Genomic DNA, 23,781 nt, shown 5'->3' with positions numbered 1-23,781 from the left:
GAGGTACTCTCTTGTCTGGTCCGGGAATATGATTGGGGTGTCTGTTAGAATGGGACCTATGTGAGGGGGCGCGTAGGGTGTGGGAATTACCCCCTTCGGTGTTTGGTGGGCGTGTGGCGTGTTCCAGAGCGCTGCTTTAGTTTGGGGAGAGCATCCCGGCTCTTCCGCGCATGTGTGGTGTCCTGGGCGAGTCTCTCACACCTCTGACTCTCAGGTTCTTCACCTGCGGCTGCCAGGATGAAATGAAATAACACACACAAGTCATGGTCATTGTTATTATACCCCATCCAAGGGAAGTGTGAATTCTCCGACATGGCATGACCTTAAGAATAGTTGTAGCTCAGTCTTGTTTGTAGCTCCTTTACCTGGCCAGGAGGTGCCGGGGCCTGCTGGGGTGCTTACATCACTGGTTGCTGTCTCTCTGGGGCCCCTAGTCTGAGGAATGGGCAGGGCCTAAGGGTGCTACCTGGGACGGATGCTGCTGTCCAGGTCCTCACTGGCCTGGTTTGTGGCGTGGACTGGCCCGTGGGACACCCTGTGGTGACATTGCCTCTCTGCTTACTCACAGGCCCCCGTAGGTGGACAGGCATGTCTCAGGAGGGGACTGCAGAGGACGCCAGCACAGAGGACCCTGTTCTCATGTCCCGACAGAGCTGTGAACTTTTCCAGGGTGACGTGGGGAAAATCAGCTTGGGGTCAGGCCTGGCTCTTCCGGGCACAGGGCCTGGGGTCCCAGTTTGGCCTGGCAACAGGAAGAGGGTCCTTAGGGAAGAGGTCCATCAAGGCACGGCTGCAGCCAAAATGGAGCCCAAGCCCCAGGCCCACTTGGTATTGCAGGAGGTGCAAACTCTGGGACAGAGCCAGGATTCAGCGCCTGACCCCAAGGGCCACATCCAGCTGCCCAAAGAGGTCACCCAGGGGAGGGCTCCAGCTTTCAGAAGGCTCCACATTGCCATGCACGACATTCTAGCTGAAGGTTGGCCCACGAATGAGTGTGGCATGCCTGTGAGTCTCCCAGAGAGAGCTTCGATGGGCAGGGAGGGTCTGGCAAGGGACAGGAAGGTGTACTGCCTGAGGCCCAGACAGGCCAGAGAAGGTGGGAGGAGTTCTCCAGGGTGTGATGGAAGAAGCCTCAGCAAAGAGGTCTCACAAAGGGGTCTGCCATCCTCACGGAGCCCAGCCCCTGTGGGGACAATAAAGAAAAAAAGGAAGTGTGTGGCCTGTTCAGAGAGTGAGGAGGGGGCTGGCAGCCTCTTGTGGCTTGGTCAGAACCCTGGGGGGGACAGCCCCTTGTTTGCAGGCCCCCCACTGGGGCCTGACCTGGAGTTCTTGGGAGGCCTGTGCAGGCCTCCCTCCCCTAAGGGCCCTGGGTTTGGGCCTGGAGAGCCAAGTGGAAGTTGTGTGGGATGTGCCTCTGAGGCTGAGAAGTTGGAATATTTGCCCAGTGCAGGCAACAGGGCTCAACCAGGCAGCCCCTGTGAGCCTGTTGAGCTCCCATTGCTTGAAGGAGGAGAGTTCATCATGCCAGCTGCCCAGGCTTCTCCTCACAGCCAGACACTGTGCCTTGAAGTGTCTGGAGAGGCTTCCACAGAGCAGCAAGAAGCTGGGCGCAGCATAGGGGCTGGCAGTGACGACGGCCCTGTCCCCTCACAAAACCAGGACAAGCTGAAGGTGAAGGCTCAGCCAGTGTCCTCAGGGAGTCTGGGGCAAGGGCTTGTTGCTCCCATCAGCTCCCTGGAACCTGTAGCCAGCAAGGCTCCCTCAGCCCCAAGCAGGGGGCAGAGAAAATCCCCAGGTGCTAAGAAGTTGAGAAGGGGCCTGGTATCCCACCCCCGGGACCAGGGCACAGACAGAAGCCAGGACGACAAATCCCAGGGCCAGCCAGAGGAATTGGGCCCACGCGTCTACCCCAAACTGGTAAGTTGAGTCTGAAGGTCGGGATAGGGAAGGGCCAGGCTGCGCTCTCAACACCATACTTGGTGGAGGAATTTAATACAGCTCAGTTTGACGGGCTCTTTGCAAACATCATCCCTCAACCCATTTTATGTATGAGTAAACTGAGGCCCACCAAGTCAGGAAGAAGAAAATACATTACAATTACTGACTTCTTGTGAGTGTCTCTACCTTTTCAAGTCGATGGGTTCTGGGTTCAAATCTTACCTGTGCCCACTCCTGACTGAGCAACCTGGGGACATTTTTTAACTTTATTTCTTCATCTGGAAAAAGGAATGAATGTTAATTCCAATTTATTGAGATCATTTTGAAGATTAAATGAGAAGATGTAAATACTGTGCCTCTCACAGTGTAAGGCACAAGGAACATTGCTTATGTTATTTTAAATTTGAGTGTTAACAATAGCCCTATATGATACAGACTTTAGCCTTATAGATCTATATGGGGAAACTGAGGCTCAGGAAAGCTCTCCAAGCTCACACAGCAAGAGAAGCAGTGCCCAGCCACACTTTCTTTTCCATTGTTCTTTTACTTACAGTAATAGCAATTATCATTTTATTAAGAATCATAGCTACTGCGTTTATATACAAAGGCAGAAGAAGTCATATTTTTTGAATGAAGAAATGGTGTACATTTCTTACAGAGTTGAATTTTGGTCACATTTATTGACTATGTATTATGTGCTAGCTGCTTTTGATTTCACTTTCACATGAAGCCTGGAGAGGTCAGGTATAGGCCCAAGATCCACACAGCCAGTAAATGTCAGACCTACGACTCTGGCCCCGCAGCCTGTCTTTGCTGCATTGCGTGCTCACTGGTCTTCCCGTCTGGCATGTAACCTGCCTTCTGTGTGCTGAGACAGAGCTTGGGTCTCTCTAACCACCCTGTCAGCTGGACACTGTTGGTTCAGACCCATTTTACTGATGGGCACACGGAGGCTCGGAGAGCTAAAATACCAAACAGTAAGGGGCCACACAGCTCAAGGCCAAACAGCAAACCAGTGGAACTGAGATGTTGAGCTGCCTGTGTAATTTCATTTTTTTTCTTAAAGATTTTTTTTTATGCATAAAAAGAACTGAGGTGCAGGCCAGAGGTGTGTGGGGGGGGGGCGGTGAGAGGATTCACCAGAGACAGAGTGGGGAACAGAACAGGCAGATTGACTGAAACACACTGCTGAGGGGAGCAGCGGGCAAGACAGGAGAGGTCTGCTGCGTCATGTGGGTAGCTTCCTGGCCCGCCGGGGATCGAACTCATGTTGCAGAGGCTGCTGATAGCTTTACAGTGCTGTGCTCAACCCCTTGCGCCACCAGGGAGGCCCTGCCTCTGTAATTTCATCACTATTTGGCACCATAGCTACCTTTGAATGCCATTGCATTGTTTTCATAAACATCACTCCAAGACATTCATTTTTATTAATGTTTATCAAGGTAATGTCAGTTTACAACACTGTATTTGTTTTAGGGTTGTAGGTAGCTTCACACCTCCACAAATGTTTGTTCCCACACCATGCTCACCCCCAAAGTCACACTAATCCCCCCCCATAGCCTGCCGGGCTCTCTTTCGCTTTCCTTCCTACCCCCTCGCCTCCCCGCTGGCACCCACAATAATCTATAGTCAGATTTCAAGGGTTTGTTTTGGTTTGAAAAATATTATTTTAACAAAAAAAATGGATATGTGTCTATCATAGGAAATAAAGACAAAATCTCCATAATGCCAACATTCAGAGCTATTTCCTGCTGACATTTTGGTATATATTCTTCCTTCCATTTTTGTCCTACGCATATATATATATCTTTTCTTTGCCTAGAGATGGGATCAATCATGTGTCAACTTTTATAACTTGATGTTTTTGACATTTTAAAAAATTTACAAATAATTTGTTAAGACAAAATAAGGAAATCCCTTGTGATGTCTGCTCGCCCCATAGACCTTTATCTGGGGATAACCGCTGTTAACAGTAAGCGTCCGCTGTTCTTTTTATGGTTCTTTCTACAAGAATCTTTATGATTCTTTATAGAAGTCCATTCTTGTATGCTATATGGATTTCTACGCATTGAACCTTTTTATTTATATTATATCATCATATGATACTATGCATCATTGTCTGGGATGTACACTTTGTTTATTTTTTAAACACTGTAGTATTTGAAGCTCTTTCCAAGTTGGTACATACTGTTCTGCCCATCTGCGCTTCCCCCAACCCTGCAACCCAGCTGTCTACAGCCGTATTTGTATTTGTCGCAGCCATCAGCTCTGCCAGCAGGAGAGGATGGGCTGGGACTTCCTTTTCTCATTTCCGACCATGTGTAGTTAAGAGCACCAGGTCTGGAGGCCAACAGGGCGGCATTCAGTCCAGGCTCTATCACTATCTAAATGATCTGGGCAAGCGTTTTCACCTTTCGAGCGTAATTTCCTCATCTGCAAAATGGGAGTATTAAAAGTACTTACCTCATAGGGTGGTGACCAGGCATGAAGGAGATGACGCATGTTACGCATTTAGCATAGTACTGGGAACAGGACACGCATTCAAAAGTGCTACCTGTTATTGACATACATAGTTTTGTCCTGCTCTAAATCATGCTGGGGGTGAACAGTTCCATGCACTCGGCTTCTCCCCATTTCCGATTATGTATTCGGGCCTGATGCCCAGCATTGGGGTCCCCCAGTCTGCTGCATATTGAGGGGCTTGTTTGAGCTCTGTAGCTGAGCCAAGCGCCTGCTTGCCTGGACTGAAAGCAGCCCATGGCTGCTCTGTCCCCCAGGTCCCCTCCTTGACTCTGCGGCACAGCCCATCACCCCTCAACTTCCCAAACAACCTGTTGCCATGGCAACTTGTGCCAGCTGCAGGAGAAGAATTGAGGCTGGGTTATGACAGGGACGGGTGGGTGGTTGAGGCCAGGGCTGAGCGGGGTGTGGGGAAGCTTAGGTACCCAACTGGTCTAGAGCCCTTTCAGGGCCCTCCTTCTTCTCTAGGGAGCCTGGGTTGGGCCAGGGATGGATAGACGGGTTCAAGGTCAGGCTCTGCATTTTGCTGCAGAGTGACTTTAAATGAGAGACGTCTCTTCTTTGAATATTAGTTGCCTACTCTGTGAAATGGTGGAATTAGCTGGGCCCCAGAATCTGAGAGGAGAGATTGGTTGTGTTGGATTCTTCAGATGTGAAATAGACTGTTGGAAGGGAAAGGTGTGGGAAGGTGGGTTGGAACACCATTTTCTTTTCTGTCCTAAGTCCCATGGTGAGCAGTGGATGGGATAGCAGTGATGTAAGGAGGCACTTAGGCCAGTGCCCTCCGATCTGCCCATCACAAATGGGGAGGCACACAGCTCCTCTGGCCCCACCCAGGCTCAAGTGCCCATTTGCAGCTGCAAAGTATGTGAGGGAGGAGGATGTCTTTCCGACAGAATGGCAGTCTAAGCGTAGCTCTTGTTTTTTTTTTTTTAAAGATTTTATTTATTTATTTATTTATTTATACAAGCACTGGGTACAGTCAGAAGCGCGGGAGGGTGAGAGAATTCACCAGAGCCAGAGCAGGGAGCAGAGCAGGCAGAAGGACCCAAGTACACTGCTGAGGGGAGCAGCGGGCGGCAGGAGAGGTCTGCGCTCCATGTGGGACCCTCCTCTGGTGGCCGGGGAGCCGCCGGGGATCGAAACGACGCTGCAGAGGCTGCGGGCAGCTTTGCAACCCAGCGCTCAACCGCTGCGCCACCGGGGAGGCCCTAAGCGTAGCTTTTTTTATTGAGTGCTTTCTGTATACCAGGAACTTCACATGTGTCATCATCTCATATTTAATTCCTACAGTAATGTTAAAAGTCAGTGTTAATTTGCCCTTATACTGAACTGGGATACAGAGAAATTAAGTGATTCACTCAAGGTCACACAGCAAAGAAATGGTGGAAACAGAATTTGAAACCCAGGCCTAGATTGCAGAGTCCATGTTCTGAGCCAGCTGAAAGTGAAGCCAGTTCACTTTCATTGAACTTTATTATTATTATAATTTGTTCAGTAAGCAGGGTAGCTCCCCTGGGGGTCTTATAGTTCATGTTATTATTCCTCAAAAGTTTGATAATAATTCCTTAAGATCATCAAACATTCAATCATCAAACATTTATTCAATATCTAAATTTCCAGTAGTCTCATAAAGATGATGGTTTATTTTTATGGCTTGTCTTTTAAAGTTAGTATCTAAACACACTGAAATTGGTTGACATGCCTTTTAAATCTCTTTTAGTCTATAGATTCCTCTCCATAAATTGTTTTTTCTTGTAACCTGTTTGTCCTGTAGCTTACTGCATCCCATGATATGGTTAAACATGTTCCCCTGTCTTCTGTAGTTCTTGTGAACTGGTAGTTGAATCTAGAGCTATGATTAGATTCAAAATTAAAGATTTTGACCCAAACTACTTGATGGGTGGTGATGTGTTCTTTCTATCTAAAAGCATCTAATATCGGGTTGTACTGCTTTATATTTTTTGATGCCATTATAAAATGGGAGCTTAAAAAATTGCAGTTTCTAACTGTTGCTGATATATAATCATATTGCCTGCAAATAATGACAGTTTTGTTATTTCCTTTCCGGTTCTTACATCCCCTCCGCCCCCTTTCCTTATTGAGCTAGTTAAGACCTTTAGCATAATGTTGAAAGAAATGGTGATAGCAGGGACCCTTGTCTTGTTCTGGATTTTAAAGGAAATGTGGTCATCATTTCACCTTGAGTATGATTTTTGCTGTGTCTATATATAGATGCTCTTTGTCGTGTTAAGGAAGCTCCCTTCCATTCCTGTTTTGCTCATTATCCTAAATGGACAGTGCATTTTATCAAATACATTTATTGCATTGTTTCAGATAATAATATGATTTTTAATCTTCTTATGCATTAATGTAGTAAATTTAATGAGTTGGGTATTTTTAAATATTAAGTCAGTCTTGCATTGCTGGAATAAACCCAACTTTATGATAATATCTTTTTATTTTTATTATTATTATTTTTTAAAGATTTATTTATTTATACAAGCACTGGGTACAGTCAGAAGCACGGGAGGGTGAGAGAATTCATCAGAGCCAGAGCAGGGAACAGAACAGGTGGACTGACGAAATACACTGCTGAGGGGAGTAGTGGGCGCGGCAGGAGAGGTGTGCTGTGCCATGTGGGACCCTTGCTGGCAGCTGGGGATCGAACCAGCGCTGCAGAAGCTGCGGGCAGCTTCGCTGCAGCCCAGTGCTCAACTGCTGCGCCACCAGGGGAGGCCCGATAATATCTTTTTATACATAATTTAGATATAGTAAATTTTACCTGTTTCTTTTTTACCTTTTTGAATGTGGCTGTTTGAAACCTTAAAAGTGTACTTATGACTCACATTTATATTTCTGTTAGGCAATGCTGGTCTAAAAAATACTAAAAAATGTCTCTTGAGATTTGTTTTGGTTTGTTTGTGACCCAGGCTATGCTTAATTTTCATATTTGTTTTATGAGTACAGTTCCCCCTGCCCCATCTGAAAGTAGCAGGTTTCTTTGAAACCTTTCATCAGTCACAATGGTATAAAGAAACAATTACTACTAATTTATATGGAAAAATTTTGAACTGTTTGTGATCCAAAAGAATAGCCTACCAAATCATGTCAAATAAATAACACTTAAACCCTAAACTGTGCTAAAAGCAGGAATTATGTGATAAATGAACAGCCGGTATAAAGGGTTCCCCTGGAAGGAGCTTGGGGGGGCACTCTTGCTGCTGGGGGTCCATGCCGCCTCTCGAACAGCTGCTGCAAAACAAACACAGAGGCTATTTTTACATTTTTGCCTTCAGTGGTAAAGCAAAAATCCTCTTCTGATTCTTTCCGTCAGTAAAAACAGGTGCTAATGTAGGCCTTTCTTAAAAAATGAAGTGGTGTAATGGGAACTTTGTAAAAACGGGATACCTGTGCTTGAAAGAGATATGTATTCTCCATTTGTTAGGAATAGTGGTCTCTCCATGTATGTAGATGAAGCTTGTTGTTATCATTAGATTTTTAAAAATTATTTTGTCAGCTAGATTTATCAATAGATACATTAAAATTACTTGTAATGGTGGATTTGTCTTTTTTTTTGTAGCTTTGTCAGTTGATGCTTGATATTTTTTTGAGATTCTTGTTAGATACTTATACATTTAGTTGCTATAGCTTCCTGGTAAAACTGTTTATCATTATGTTGTAAAGTGGTTGTCTGTTTTTTGCCTTAAAGTTTGTTTTATCTGATGTTAATATAATGCAAAGCTTTATTTGGTTAATATTTGCCCTTCACATATTATTCCATTGTTTTATCTTAACCTAGTTGTAGTCTTGTATTTTAGAAATGGGTCTCATAAATAGCTTATAAACTGGATTTTATTAAGACCAGATAATTTTTGTATTTACCTGAAGAATTAACCCATTTATGTTTGTTGTACTTACTGATTTATTTGAATCTGTTCCTGCTGTCTAATTTTGTGTTTTGTATATATTCTGCATTTTCTATGCTTGTCTCCCTTTTATTACTTTGTTTTAGATTGATTCTTTTTTCTTTTTCCTCTTTATTCCTCTGTAGTTTGGAAGTTTTCTGTGCCCTGTGTATATTCTTTTGGTGACTACCTTGTAAATTGTAACATGAATACCTAACATGTCAAAGTATAAAGGCAGTTACTATTTTAATCTTTCTCTGAAAGGATGTAAGGATCTTGGAATACTTTAATCCCAAGCATGTACCTTCTCGACTTATGTGTCATTATTATCCAGCAAATCGGTCCTCTTTTTTTTTTTCAGAGATTTATTTATTTATGCATACAAGAGCTGGGGTACAGGCCTAAGATGTGTGTGTGGGAGGGTTGACAGGATTCGCCAGAGACAGAGTGGGAAACAGAACAGGCAGACTGACTGAAAGGCACTGCTGAGGGGAGCAGCAGGCAAGACAGGAGAGTTCTCCTGCGCCATGTGGGTTGCTTCCTTGAAGGTCGCGGATCGAACTCGTGCTGCAGAGGCTGCAGACTGCTTCATAGTGTGGTGCTTAACCCCTTGTGCCACCAGGGAGGCCTGGTCCTCTTATTTTTTAATTCCACAAATTTTACACTGTTATTATAGTTTCATACCATCAGTACATTTTTAGTTTTGTCAACATACTTATCATTTTCTTTGCTTAAAATTCCCCCTTGCTTCTCAACTTTTTTGTCTGAGGTATTTTTTTCCTTTCTTCCTCATGATGATCCTTTAATATTTTGTTTATGGAGAAAAATTAAGCGACCAGGAAGAGTAATAACTCTTTTGGCATTCTCTATATCTTTATTTTATTCTTATTCTCAAAAATTATTTTTGTCTGGGTCTAGTTATTTTCTCTAAACACACTGAAAATATTATTCTACTCTGTTTTGCTTTCCACTGTTACTATTGTGAATTAGCTGTTAGTCTAATTGCCATTCCTTTGTGGGTAAAGTGCCTTTTGGTGAGAGGCAGTAGAGGGTGGTGATTAAAGGTGTGTCCTCTGGAATTAGGCCACCTGGATTTAAATCCCAGATTTTTGGTGTATTGTTTGTATGACACTGGATAAGATGATTCACTTCTCTGTGTTTGTGTGACTCCATTTCCTCTTTTGTAAAATGGGGGCAGTAATAATAGCAGTACCTAGCTTATAGGGCTCAAAAGAATTTTTAAATTTGTATTTGCTTGAATTGGCATAAAATATCTTTGGATTAAATGAACTAACATGTAAAGCATTCAGAACAGTGGATGCACAGTTTCAGTGCTCAACTTATTTTTTCTCTTGATGCTTTTAGAGTCTCCTTATCATAGGTGTTGAACAGTTTCACTATGAAGTATCAGGGTGTTATTCATCCTGCTTGAAATTCACTGAGCATTTTGAATCTGTGAATTGTTGTCTTTTATCAATTCTGGAAAATTCTCAACCATATATCCTCAATATATCTTCAAATACTGCCATGCCCCAATCCCTTTCCTCTCCTTCTGGAACTTCAGTTAGATGGATGAGTTCTCTTCACTCTATCTGTTCTGTCTCTTTGTATTCTAGTCTGTGCTGTGAACATTCTAGATAATTTCTTTAACTCTGTCTTTCAGGTCATTAACTTATTTCAGCTGTGTCTAATATGTTATTAAACCAATACATTAAGTTACTAATTTTTTATATTTTTCATTTCCATAAGTTGTATTTGATTCCCATCCACCTGCTGTGTGTGTGTGTGTGGGGGGAGTTTTCACATGTTAGGCTTTTTAAATTTCTTAAAACACATTATATGCACATATCCTGTATTCTGGTCTGAGGAGTCCAGCGTCTGTCTTTGCTTGTCTGATTCTGCTGCTTGTTGTCTTACAACCTTATGATGCTGGTGTATGGACCCCTGAGGCAGGGCCCAGCCCAGAGGTTTTAAACTGCAAAGTGTTATTCTTAATACCTCCTCTCTCTCCTTCCCCGATGTTCCCTGTGCCCCCCACCTTCTTTCTCAGTTTACTTTTCCAAAAGGCCAATTCATTCCCATGGTTTAAAAAAATAAAAAGAGTGAACACACTCCAGTCCAGCTCCCAGTGTCTTTCCTGCTGGCAATTTTAGCTTTAGATTCTTGTGGATATTTCCAGAGATATTTTATGCAGATTCAAGCAAATACAAATTTAAAAATTCTTTTTTTAATGCAAACAGTAGCAGACTACATTGTCTTGAACTTGTTTTTTAATTTAAAAAATCATTTCTGATTATGAAAGAAATACACTCTTTTTGAATAACATAAATATCTGTGTCTACAAGTAGAAAGTGAAAGTCCCCCTGGAATTTTATTCCCTAGAGAGAATCTCTGTTTCAAGTCTATAAATATGTATTTACATGAACGAGCTTATGCAACAGAGATGCCGTGTGTAGCCTGTTTTTTTCTTTTTCTCCAAATAGTATGCCTTGACATCTCTCCGTGGATCTTTTCACATCAGTCAGTGCTCTCCACGTGGCCCAGCAGTTAAATGCCTGCATGTTTAGGTTCTAATCCTAACTCTGATGTTTAGTATGAGCCTCTCTGAGCCTCAGTTTCTCCATCTGACAAGTGGGGATAGAAATAGTATGTACCTCATGGTGTTGTCCATAGTGAATCACGTGTGATGTGTCTCCTCCAGGGCCAGCTACTTTATAAGCCCCTGATGAGAGGCAGTTTCTATTGTGACTCTCCCTTTTTAATGACCGTATACCAGTGCCAGTGCTTATTAACCCTCCCCCTTTGATGGACACGGGATTGTTCTCTTGTTTGTTGTTATAAATGCCAACCTTGGGAACACTGAACATGCGTCTTTCACCTTAGTATGAGTGTCTCCCTGTGAAGTCCCTGCAGTGGGCTTCCTGGGCCCTCTAGATTCTAATCTCTAATCCTCTTTCTTTCCAAGGAGAAAATGAAAATGCCCGTTGGGGTGAAGCATGTGTGTTATGTAGGTTTTTCTTTTTATTTCTTCATTCTTCTTCCCTTCCTTCAGGTCTGGTGGGGTGAGAGGGGTCCACAGCAGAGGCCATCCCGCCCCACCCCCAATGGCCCTCCTTCAGAGCAACCTAGTACTCCCTCCTCTATGAGATGGAACCTCTGGCTCCCAGTTTCCTTAAAACCTTAGTACCTGACCATTTCATGATAATTTGTTCCAGAATTACTTTTCATATCCACCTTCTTCAAAACCATTCCTCATGGTTTACAGTTAATTAAAAGGATCAAAATATGCTTAATAGGAGATAAAAGCCTAAGGAAAATGAGCAAAAGAGAAGGAGAAAGGGAAGTCTTATAATACCCCCTCACCCTTTTGCCAGTCCTGGAAAGATAAGACTGTTAAGCTCTAAGTTAACATTGAGCTTCCTAGCAGCCATAGCAATAAGGGGAGGATAGATCTGTACTATATCTCATTAGAAAATCAAAAACCGCAGGAAGGGCTTTCTTTCAGGGGCAATATAGAGGGTTTCAGGGGCAATATAGTTGGCAATATAGAGGGTTGGTGGGCAACCTTTAAGAAGGCATAATAGACATGTTGTCCATGTAGCTACTTCAGCAGAGGGGTAAAGGGCCCAGAAAAGGGGCATGACAGGGTGGAGGAAGTAAATTCAGAACAGGATATGTTCACTCTGTTGAAATATATATATATAGTGAAGAGGATGAAGGAGAAAGTTCTCAATACAAGGTCCAGTAAATTCTGAACATGACCGGGAATGAAATGGATAGATGTGAGGATGCAGATGAATATAAGCCCCTCTCCTGGGACATAACCCAGGCAGTCAGCAAACATTCATTGACCCCTACTATGTGCAGGCCTTTTCTAGGTAATGGGGAACTAGTGGGCACCAAAACATACTTGTTCCCTGTCTTCATGGCGCTTACAGTCCAGTGGGGAAAAACACATTAAGCAGTGAGGTGAGCACTCTGGAGGCCCCACCCCGCTTGGTTCTGAAGTGTTCTTCTCTCCCTGCAGCTTGGTTCTGGGCCAGTGATCCACCTCCTGGGGGCTCTCCTGCACGGCCAGGCCAACGGGCCCCAGCCTCCAAAACTGGAGGCTCTGGAGGACATGATGGAGGTTAGCTCAACCTCACCTGCCAAGAGGCCCAGAAGGAAGAAAAGGTCCAGGGCTCAGGGCCCCACTGGGTGCCAGGTGCGGAACACAGATGGTTTTGCCTAATCCTGCAGAGAGAGGTGCCTTCACACCCCGTTCAGAGATGTCACTGCACCCAGAAAGGTGGAGTGATATAAAAGTCACAGCCCTGCCTGGGTGGCTGGCCAGGTTCTGTGTGTGCTCTTTCTCCCAGCTCCTGAGTTTTGGAGCTGGGCTGAAGGAGGGTGCAGCTGGGCCCCCAGGGGATCTGGAGAAAAAGCAGCCTCAGCCTTTGTTCTTAAAGGGGCAGGACACCTGCCCCAGGTCCTCTAGGGGCTCCCTTCTGAAGGGCTAACATGGGGCCCTGGGGGCCGCTTGACCCTTTCTACCATCTGAATTGTTCCTTGCCCTGGAGGACCCCATCTTCTCCACATCCTCTTTCTCTTCCAGGAGGGGGTGTCTGTTCAGGAGGCCGGCGCTGAGTGTCCAGGGGTGAGAGCCTTGGCCTTCTTGGCTGGAGCCCGGGTGAAGGGGAATGTGGAGGTGGGGAGGTGAGGGGCAGGCAGTGTCCTGAACCCAGATGCACCGCTTCAGTTCTCCCCCCAACCCCCACAGTGCAACCCAGAGGAGGTTGAAGATGAGGCTGGTGAACAAGACCAGGATACAGGTGAGGGCCATAGAGGGGGACCTCTCAGCAGCTGCGTGCTCCAGGGACTGCTGGAGACTAGAGGGGTTCATGTTCAGCTCCTGGCCCACTGCCTACTAGGACTCTTCTCCCCCACCCCAATTTCCTATAACCCCTTCCCAAAGGGGTGGGGCTGCTGACTGTGCCTCAGCTCAAAGACCAACGTCCAGACAGCCTAGGCCCTGAGGGCGGGACCCCTCCCTGTCTGCCTAAGCCCATCAGCATTGATTTGCCCCCTCCCCTTGCCTCTGGGCATCCCTGGAAACCCGGACTCTCTTTCCCCACAGCTCAGCTTTGGCCCCAGCATGAGAAGCTACCCTGGGATGTCAGGGTACGGGGCACTGTGGTCCGTGCCATGCAGGAGGTGCTGTGGAGTCGGTAAGGCCTTGCTCCCCTAACTTCTCGGACACCTTGATGGGCTGTCCTCGCCGATCGCCACCTCCAGGGCCCTGCCGGTACTGAGGGCCTCTGGGTGTATGACTGACTCCTTAGCGAGGCGGCCACGCACCCACACAGGAGAGAGTGGAGCGCTGAAGCGTGAACTCAGGTCTCCGGCTCCAAGGCTGTGCTTGCCCACTGAGCTGCTGCAGCCCTCGGCCTCTGCTCAGGTTCTCCCACAGCAAATGCTTCCGGACACAGTGAGACTGCTGGATCCATCTCAGATCTGAGCCCAGAGAGGGCAGGACTTGGCAGAGGCCGCACAGCACAAGGCAGTGACAGATTCAGGGTTACCACTAGGGTGAGGGCCCATCCCCTACTCTGAGGCCAGGCTTTCTCCACTCCACACGTCCCCTGTCCACTGGCTACAGGCAGCGCATGGGCTGGACAGTTAGTCACCAGTCGTGTGGCCTTGGGCAAGCCCCTTATCTCCTCTGAACCCTAGCCTCTCCGTCTGCAGATGGAGAGCAGTAACATTTCTTCCTCACAGAGCTGGGGTGAGAAGAAATAGGCCCATGTAGAAAAATAACCCAAAGAGACACTGGAGTTGGCCTGGATTCTGCTCCCCATTCATATCTCTCCCGCTCAGGCTGACTGCCTGGATGACCTCACAGGCTGGGTCCTGGCTCTGCCTCTGTGCCCGCAGCCTCCGGGAGCTCCCAGACGTGGTGCTGAGCCAGGAGGCAGTGGAGGGCATCGCTGCTGGCATCGAGGCAGCCCTCTTCGACCTGACACAGACTACCAATGGCCGCTACAAAACCAAGTACCGCAGCCTGCTGTTCAACCTGCGTGACCCCAGAAACCCAGTGAGTAGAGCTCTGGGCTGGGCCAGACACCCCCCCACTTGTTGGGGTGGGGGGCTCTGGTTGTGCAGCCCCTGCCCTGTCCCTGCAGGACCTGTTTCTCAAAGTGGTTCATGGAGCTGTCACCCCCTACTGCCTGGTGCGGATGAACTCCATCCAGCTAGCCCCTCAGGAGCTGGCCCGCTGGCGGGACCAGGAGGAGAAAAGGGTGAGCTTTCCTCAGCAAAATCAGGAGAGGGGACAGGCTGTGCAGGAGAGGGAGTGTGGAGGGGGTGGCCCGAGGAGAGAGCAGGGACACACACACAAGCAGAGAGCAAAGTGTGGGGAAGGTACACTGGAGCAGATGATAGAGAAACCAAGACAGAAAGAGCAGGCAAATAGGGAGCGCCAGAGAGAACTAAGAAAAGAGGCAGAATGAAAGGCAATGGGGAGGAGGCTGGGCAGAGAGGAGGCAGCCCTGAGGGGTACTGGTCTTCCACCTGCTTTTCTTTTTTTAAAAAACATTTATTTTATGCATTTATGCATGCAAGAACTGGGGTCTAGGCCAGAGATGCAGGGAGGGGGCAGTGAGTGTGGAGCAGAACAGGTGGATCTACTGAAATACACTCTGAGCGGAGCAGCGGGCGAGACAGGAGAGGTCTGCTGCACCTGTGGGCTAGCTGCCTGGCCAAGGATCGAACTCGAGAACTCAGGCCATAGCAGTGATAGCGCTGAGACTTAATTAACCCCTAGGCCACCAGGGAGGGCCCCACCTGCTTTTTTTCCTATGGAACTGGGCTGTGTAGGGGGAGTGGGCAGGGAGGCTGGGCCAGAGTCCAGAGTCCAGGAGTGCCATCCACCACCCAAGGGGGATAGACCCCTGAGGTGCCTCTGTTCCCATCGCAACTTCAGAAGCCCAGGAAAAGACTGAGTGAGGAATCCCTGTGCCTGTGGGCCTCTCCCTGGGAATTGCTTTCTGGCAACTGCTCAGGGGCAGGGGAGGTGGGCACTGAGCGGGCTTTGGGGGTATTTTCCTAGTAGTTGGTGATGACCCAGAGAGGGAGGGAGTAGGGCCCATGGGAGGGGGTGGGGCACCAAGGCCCTTGTTCTGGAAGATACTGGGGTGATTAGAAGAACAGCTGGTGTTAATAACTTAATTCAGAGTTCCTTAGGTGGCTCCATCCACTACTGGCCAAGTACTTGTGCAGGCCAGGAAGCAGGACCAGCTACATCATTTGTGGGGCCAGTGCAGCATGAAAATTTTCAGCAACTATTAAGAATTTCAAGATAAGACAGCAGTGAGCAGGGCCTTCCAAGCCCTCCTCTGCAGCACACAGAGCCCCGCCCATGCAGCTGGGCCTGCAGGAAGGATAGGAGTGCGGTCTCGGGGTCCGTTAGAAAGGGAGAGGTGGGTTTTCAGGAAACATTTAGGATAGGATGATATTGATCGACGTAAGAGTCACAAATAGCATTTGCCATGAGCCAGGCTGCAGGCAGACTGTTTGATGGAGGCTCTTAATTCTGAGAGGAGAGACAAACCGAGCCTCCATGCAGGGTCATGCTGCTCCAGACCACACTGCTTCGTGGGTCTTTAGGAACAGCCAGCCCAGCGCTCCAGAGCCTTCCCTCTTCCCACTACACCTTGCTCTTTCCAGGACAGAGGCTGGGATGCAGTCAGAGGCAAGTTTGACTTGTGAATGAAGTTCAGGGCAGCTTCCTGGAGGAGGCAGAGCTTGCGTTGGAGGAATGAGTGGAATGTGAGGAGGTAGGGCTGGGGGTTGAGGGTTTTCCAGGTGAGAGGAATGACAAAAGCAGAAGTGTGGAGGCCTGTGGGCATGGGGCAGCCTCATGAGAGGAAAGAGCTCTTGGGGTCATGGTGTCCAGGGCGCCCCAGACCTGGATGAATTGGGGCTGCTCCACCCTGCCAGGGCCTGGAGATAATTGAGCAGCAACAGAAGGAGGCATGCAAGCTCCCGGCTTCCAAACTGACCCACAAGGGTGAAGTGGAGATCCTGCGGGACACGGACCAGACGCTGACGCTGGAGAACCTGGTGGTAAGTGGGCGCCTGACCCTGAGCCGACAGGCCCCTGCCAGGGTCCTGCTCCTCCCCTCACTGGCTGTGTGGCTGTGGGCGAGTTGCATGATGATGCTGAGTCCCATGCTCTTCACTGTAAAGTGGGTCATGATGGTTACCACACGGGGTTGGGGTGGGCACAGGGCATGGTTGACGACTGGGACGACAGCCCCCCTGTAGGCCCATCTCCATGCTGCTCCCCTGCTCTTAGCCTGCCCCAAGCTGCCCCGTGCGAGTGGCAGTGAGTCCTGCCACCTCAGTTTCCCCCAACCTCGGACTTTCTGACCAGGTCTCTGGCTGGGAAGTCACCTCATTGCAGGTGGTGACTTTTTTGGATGTGAGAAGCAGAGATCTGTTCTATTCCCTGGAAAGGCTTGGGGGAGCCTAGGGCAGCATGCAGAGGCCTTCTGGAAATTGTCTGGGACCTGGAAGGACTGACCAGAGTCTAGGTCTCCTCTTGTCACTAGGGGATCTGCCAAGAGGCCGGGGATATCACGTCCTTCTGACCTTTTCCTCCCAGTTGGTTTCTCCACTGTGCATGTGGCTCACATGGGGCAGGTTGGCTGTCTCCTGCACCCCTCGGAACCCCCTCAGCTACGCTCACGTTGGGTATCAGCTGTATGTCCAGGAGAGCAGGGGCGGGCCCTGGAGCCATGTTCCCTGAGAAAATCCTTGCTGCCCCCACAACCAATGTCCAGGCCAACAAACAGGAGAATGGCTGCTCTTAGGCCTCCCTGGTGGCGCCTAAAGGGTTAAGCACTATGAAGCAATCTGCATGAGTTTTTTCAGCATGAGTTTGATATCCAGGCAGCCAAGGAGCAACCCACATGGCGCAGCAGACCTCTCCTGTCTCACCCGCTGCTCCCCTCAGCAGTGTATTTCAGTAGATCTGCCTATTCTGCTCCCCACTCTAGTGAATCCTCTCATCCCGCACGCCTCTGTATTCCCTGGAAGAGTTGAATGTGAGTGCAGCAGGTAGAACTGTAAAGACCTAGAGGAAGCCCTGGCCCAAAAGAGGACGAGAGAAGGGGTGGCAGGCAGAGTAGGAGGGGGTTTAGCACACGACAAACCTTCACTCTGTGCTGATCACCTACTGTGTGCCCCTGTGCCAACCCTGCCTCCTTCAGACCCCACAACATGAGGCCCATTTCCTGGCAGGAATCTGAGGCCACAGTGGCTCAGTTGGCCGAGGGGGGCTGGGATTTGAACCAGCTGTCTGATGGAAGCTGTGCCTTGCCACTGCCCTGGTCGGGCTTTGGAGGCAAGAAAGGAGTGCCCAAATCTTAAATCTTCCCGAGGCAATGTTTGTTTTGTGTCTGAAGCTATTTCTATTTTAAGGGGGGAAGGTGATTCGACAGTGGACCTCAGGAATCTTAAAGATGTTCATTCTCCATGATTCTGCTTCTGAGAACTTGTCAGAGGGAAATAACTGAAAGCTTAGGAGAATGGTTGAGCACCAGGAGGATGCCCTTGGTCTTGGTTACTAGTGGAAGCCCAGGACAGTCGGCCTCTCGCTGCAGAGGGGATAGGCCTGCTGCTTCCGTGCAGTCACGCGCCGTAGCGACAGCTGGGCCAGGGGGCGGCCCGCCCGCGGCGGTCCTCATGTGCAGCCTGGGTGTCGGTAGGCCCTCCCATCCACGTTCGTGTGATTTCATTCTGTGACGCACTCACAACAACAAAATTGCCTGATGCCACATTCCTCGGAGGGTATCCCCACGATGAGGGGACACGTGACTGGAATGTCTGCAGGGACCGTGTTAGAAACATGGCAGATGCCTCTGCTGCGTATGCTTCGTGTGTGAAATGAGGCTAGAAGGGTGGCCTTTCGGTCCCAGCTGTTTTAGTAAAGAACCCCCCCTCCCCAAGCCCTGTGTGCAGAAAAACTACCTCAAAGAACACCCAGAAGATCAGCAGTGGTGGGGCGAGGGGTGGTATGTTTTAATTTCCAAATTTTCTATATTTTACAAATTTTCTTTAATGAGTTCATTGTAGTTTTGTAATAAAAGAATAGATTATTTGGGCAAATATAACCACATCCCTGCATCCCTGAGGCTTCCTTCTCATGGAAGGCTGCTGACGTTCCCAGCTGCCCTCCTACTGCACCCCTCTCTCCTGTGCCTCAGGGACTCATGGTGTCCATGGACTGCAGCCCGCCGGCCCTGCCTGCCCCATCAAAGCCCACCACGGAGCACGAGGAAACCACGGAGCAGCATGACCCCAACTGTCACATCTGCATGGGTGGGAGGGAGACACGGGAGGGGGCTGGTGGTGGGCAGGCTGGGGCTGAGCGTGGGGGTTCAGCTTTAATGGAGATTCATGGCCTGGGAAGAAGGTGGTAGGGTGGGGGTTCCTGTGCCCCAGGTCACCTTGAAAAGAACCAGGTTCAAACTGTGGCTCCAAAGCCCCAGGCTGGCCCCAGCCTACCCGCCCGCACCTGTTTCAGCTCCTGTTCCTGCTCTTTGCAGACTGGAAGCCGGTGCGTAAACAGTCAGGCGCCTTCAAAGCCACCAGCAGGATGGGGGACAACATCTTCCAGAGAGTCCCAAGCCCAACCCCTGTGTCAACTCCAGAAGGGCCCCAAATCAGTGAGAAACCTCCCACAGAGCCCCCAGACAGGTGTGGGGGATGTGGGCCAGGGAGGTGGGCAGCCCAGCAGGGTGGTGGGGGAGGTTACCCACTGGGGCAGTGGATGTGATGTAGACTTTTTAAATGTGGCTTTGCACAAATTCTGCCACTTCTTTGTGCCTCTGTTTCCCCATATGTGCAGTGGATCTAATGATCCCAGCCTGCTGGTCACCTCTGCTGCACAAGACCATGCTTGGGCCAGGGGTCCAGCCACCAAAGTGGGGTCACAGAACCTTCTCTGAGGAGTGAGAAGATGCTGCGGGCCACCCTAATGACCCGATCTACCTGTTTCCCTGCCCCTCCCTCTAGGCTCCAGATGCTCACTGGACGTACCAAGGCCCTCCCTAGCCAGCCACCCTGGGAAGGGGCTGTGGACATGTTCTCCATCAAGAGGTTCCGGGCCAAGGCCCAGCTGGTCTCAGGACACAGCTGTCAGCTCATAATGGTATCCCTGATCTGTTGCAGGGGCTCCCTCACGCACTGACCAGTCCAGGCAGCTACTCAACCCTCATTATTCTTTTACTCGTTCTAAAACAAGTCATTGGCACCCCCTCTGTGCCTGGCCCTGTGGGGGCATATGGGCAAATGAAATGCCAACCCCACTCCTGCAGAGACACACATGGGTAAAGGACTCTTATAATCCAAGACATAAAACAGGAAGGACCTAAGAGAGGAGCTTGTGCCTACATAGCCCAGAGGAGGGGTTTAGGAGTGATTGTTGAGTGACTGAATGATCAGCTAAAGTGTTGGATATAGGTGGAAGGTTAGAGGAGGGGGCATGGGCTTCTGAGGAGTTATAGGAGATTGGGTGGGAGATACTATAGGCCTCCAGGGGCAGTGCGGGCTCCTGAGGAGCCATTGACATTTCTGAGGTCCTGTCTGCCCATCCTTTTGGCTGTAGCCTATCCCAGGGCTTTCTAGGGGTCTGGTGCTGAGTCTCCCCTAGGTGGGTGGACAGCTCTGGGGCTGACTGGTATCCTCCCTGCCCGCAGGCCCTGCCGGAGGTGATCCGCTCAGCAGGCTGCATCCCCTCCAACACTGTCTGGGAGCTTCTGGCCAGCATCTGCCCAGCCCAGGTCAAGGTAACCAGCTGTGTTTGGGCTCCACCTTTTCTCCCAGCACTGACTCTCAGTTCTTTGCTCCCCCTCGCTCCACCTTTGGAGCAGAGGCCTGGTGTGGGATATCAGGGTCTGGTTCCCACTGTGAAGTCACTGTTTCCTCCTTTGAAAATGGGGAGATACTTCCTCACATGATTCTCCGCAATTTAGATGTGACCAGCAAGTGTTGGCAGGAGCAAAGCATGGCAGCTTCTAAAGCTTCCCCCTTCTTGTACCTGCAGGATGTGTGTGTGCTCAGGCTGTGCCCACAGGGACCTCGGGATACCCAGAACTGCCGCCTGCTCTACTCCTACCTCAACAACAAGCAGTGCCATGGCCTGGCAGCTGTGCAGCAGGTTGGGGTGGTGCTGCTGCCCCTGCCTGCCTTTCAGCCCCTGCCCAGCAGACTGCGCCCTCTTGGAGGTCCAGGTGAGTGTCCAGTGCCCACCCCTGACCCTGCCCTCGGTCAGTGACCAGACTGGGCATTGTTGACACAGTTGACCTGTGTCTCAGTGTAGGCAGGCTGTCTCAGAAGCGAACACTTGAGGTGGGCAAATGTGACAGTCATAGCTCATACTCATACATTACTTTGTGGTGTCCATTCATGTAGTCCTTGAAATAACCCCGCAGAATGGTACTGTAAGTTTTTTCCTTTCATCGATAAGGAAACTGAGGCAGGAAGAAGGTAGTGGCTTGTCCAAAGTCACACAGCCAGACAGTTGCAGAGCCAGGTTTCATACCCAGGCCACAAGGCCCCAGACACTGGCCTCCTCACCATCACACTGTGCTCGCTCTCCAATTAGGCACACTGAGGGAAACTCTAGGGACAGCCATATTTGACCCAGACGTAGCAGGAGAGAAGGACCCACAAACACTTGACTGGCAGCATCTCTGAGGAGAGGAAGGAGTGTTTCCAGCACAGTTCTGCCGGGCCAGGCTTGGCCTTTGCACATGGTCACGCCCTTGGTGCATGGCTCCAGGAAAGCACCTGGGAGTGGGCTGGGTTTGGGGGGATTCTGGTGGTGGTCGGTACCCATTCTCAAGCAGAGCTCTGGACCTTCCATGCCTCTATGTTCTGGGGACTAGACTCTGAATCTGTAGTCCTGAGGTTAAGCCATCTATGCCTGTGAACTCTTTCCTGCACTGAGAGCAACTATTTCAAGCAGGTTCAGCTTCCTTTGCCTTTCCCAGCATCACATGGGCCCCCATCTTACTGCTAGAAAGCTCTTGCAGTCTAATCTCCTGCTGCAGGCAGAATGTGGCTTCTGGGGGGCTCTCTGTTCTCTCCTGCCAGGCCTTCGGTCTCTCCCCCCTTTTCCCCAGGTCTGGATGTCACTCACTCGAGCTTGTTGCTGGCTGTGCTGCTCCCCAAGGCGGGGCTTCCAGGCACAGCAGAGTTCAGCTCCTTGCAGGGGAAGGTTCGCAAGACGGTTTCCTTCAACAAGAAAGTGGAGATGAGATGCTACCAGCCGGAGGCCAGGAGGCCAGCTGTGACCCTGAAGGGTGCCCTTCCCCCAGAGGGTGCCCTGCAGCAGGGTCAGGACAAAGGCAGCCTGGCTCCAAGGGGAATTTGTACATGGCAGAGGCCCCCCAGAGGCAGGGGGAGTCTGTGGGGAGAGCCTCAGACATGGCAGGGTCCTGGGAGAGGGCAGTGGTCCCACAAACAAGGCGGGTGTCAGTCCTGGCATCCCTATTCAGGAGCATCACCTGGCCATCCCCAAAGCCATGGCCAGCACCTCCACAGGGCTTTCTGTCCCCACCAAGCCCTCCTCCAGCATCTTGAGTCCCTGGTGGCCCTGAGTCACCAGCTCCAAGCCTCACTGAGGTCCCCAGGCCAAGAGCTCATTCCTCTACCATCTGCAGCATCTGTTCAACCCCAGACCCCTATAGACCCTGGAATTCTTGGCTTCCTCTCCCAGCCCCGTACAGCTCCAGAGCCCTCCAGCCAAGACCTTTACTCTTTCTTGGGCCCTACAGATGGAGCTGGCTCCGACTGTCCTCTTCCTAGAGATACCTGACTCTCTTTACCCAACAAGAGAGGGTTTCAGTGCCCTCACAAGTCCTGAACCCTGAGCTGTTCCAGGGACAGAGGGGCAGAGGAAGAGAAAGATTACCTCACCCCACCTGTTGAGTGCTGTTTGTGCTGTTTGAGTTTCCTGTTCTGTGGTCTGCTTGGTGTTGATTTTGGTTTAATAAAGAATTTGGTGAAGTTGGAGACTGCTTCTGGCTAGTCTGGAGAGACCCTGAACCTATCAGGTGTGGGTTGGGGTGGGTGTGTCTGAGTTTCTGGGCACAGAGGTGGCAGAGCTAAAGAGATGGAGGGAGCAACCTTGTCAGTTGCTTGCCTGAGGTCCTGAGCCATCCCTGTGCCCAGGGCCATTGCCATGATGGCTTCTGGGAGCGTTTTGCAAGTATTCTAAACTAAGAGGAGGGGGTGATGGGAGAGAAGGCAGTACTGGGCTTGCGGCGAAGTGGGGAGAGATTTATTTATAGACACCTAGAGATTGTTGGGGAGAAAGAGGAGAACAAGTTGCAATACATTTTTCAATTACCAAGATTTATTCCTTTGGACAGTGGGGTATACTCCAAATTCTCTCTGTGTGTGTGCGCGTGTGCACACATCTGTGAGGGTCTCTATGTCATGTATCTATGAGCATGTGTGTGTCTGATTGCATGTCTGTGTGTGCAACACTGTTGAGGAAGTTGGGCGTGTCATATAATAGAACTTCTTTATGTGCCTCTTGCCAGCATTCAGAGACTGGAGCTGGAGAAAGCCAAGGATCCTCACCTTGGGGGTAGGCATTCAGGGTGGGGTTGGAGGCTGGTGTTAGGGCAGATGGTGCAGCTTTTCCTGACGTCAGGATGAGCTCCTAAGTGCATCTCAGCTTAGGGTGTACTTCAGGAGAACTGAGTAGGGGACTGACCCAGGAATTAGCTGCTCTGTGGCAATAACCCAGCACAGGGAAGCAGGGCCTGGCTTGGAGGAGGGAACTTCTAGCCAGGTCCCCTCCTTTGCGTGTATCCTGTGTCCCCCTTCTCAAAGTCTACTTTGACCGAAGGCACCCTGGATTCTACTGCACTGGGAAGGGTGGGCCGCTGGTGGTTTGGGGGAGTCCGTCTTCTCCCATAAGCGCTGCTGCTGCCCTACCCGCTGCCGACAGCAGAGGGGGCCCTCGGCCTTGGGATGGAGGTCGGGGCTGGAGGCTGAGCTGGGAGCCGGACGAGGTGTGGGAATTTAGCCGAGCAGAGGTGGACAGAGGACTGGACAGATGAACCAGGGGAGGGGAGACTCCTTTTGGGAATGTTTCTGGCCGCAAGGGGCTTGTGAGTGCCACGGGCTCCGTGCTATATGTAAATAACGCAAATTACCCTGCAAGCCTACAGCTGCATTCTTGACCCGGCGACTTCGCTGGTTTTCCTAACGCAGTTGGGGTGGATGTGGGGGCATGGCTGAGCACCCCTGCCTCCAGGCCCAAGCTCCCTCCCTGGGAAACCAGAGCGCGCTTGCTGCCTCCCGGGGAACGCAGGCAAGAGCAGGCGCTCTGCTCTGGGCTGCGACTTCCTTTCAG

General features: G+C 49.9%; 1 protein-coding gene across 1 annotated transcript; it reads left to right on the top strand.

Moving 5' to 3' along the window:
- The first annotated feature begins 662 nt into the window (after positions 1 to 662).
- Positions 663 to 22,421, top strand: SPOCD1 (SPOC domain containing 1). Its single transcript, XM_054691491.1, has 16 exons — positions 663 to 670; positions 1,660 to 1,917; positions 11,332 to 11,373; positions 12,394 to 12,570; positions 12,961 to 13,002; positions 13,126 to 13,177; positions 13,483 to 13,573; positions 14,280 to 14,439; positions 14,528 to 14,644; positions 16,344 to 16,469; positions 18,614 to 18,728; positions 18,956 to 19,106; positions 19,425 to 19,560; positions 20,108 to 20,197; positions 20,455 to 20,641; positions 21,536 to 22,421. The coding sequence occupies exons 3-16, from the start codon at positions 11,338 to 11,340 to the stop codon at positions 22,228 to 22,230; spliced, it is 2,175 nt and encodes a 724-aa protein (XP_054547466.1). The 5' UTR covers positions 663 to 670; positions 1,660 to 1,917; positions 11,332 to 11,337; the 3' UTR covers positions 22,231 to 22,421.
- Positions 22,422 to 23,781: the final 1,360 nt, after the last annotated feature.

This window comes from Talpa occidentalis, unplaced genomic scaffold (assembly GCF_014898055.3).
Source record: "Talpa occidentalis isolate TD23 unplaced genomic scaffold, MPIMG_talOcc4v2.1 talOcc4.9, whole genome shotgun sequence".
Taxonomy (NCBI): domain Eukaryota; kingdom Metazoa; phylum Chordata; class Mammalia; order Eulipotyphla; family Talpidae; genus Talpa; species Talpa occidentalis.
This window is presented reverse-complemented; position numbering and strand designations above follow the sequence as displayed.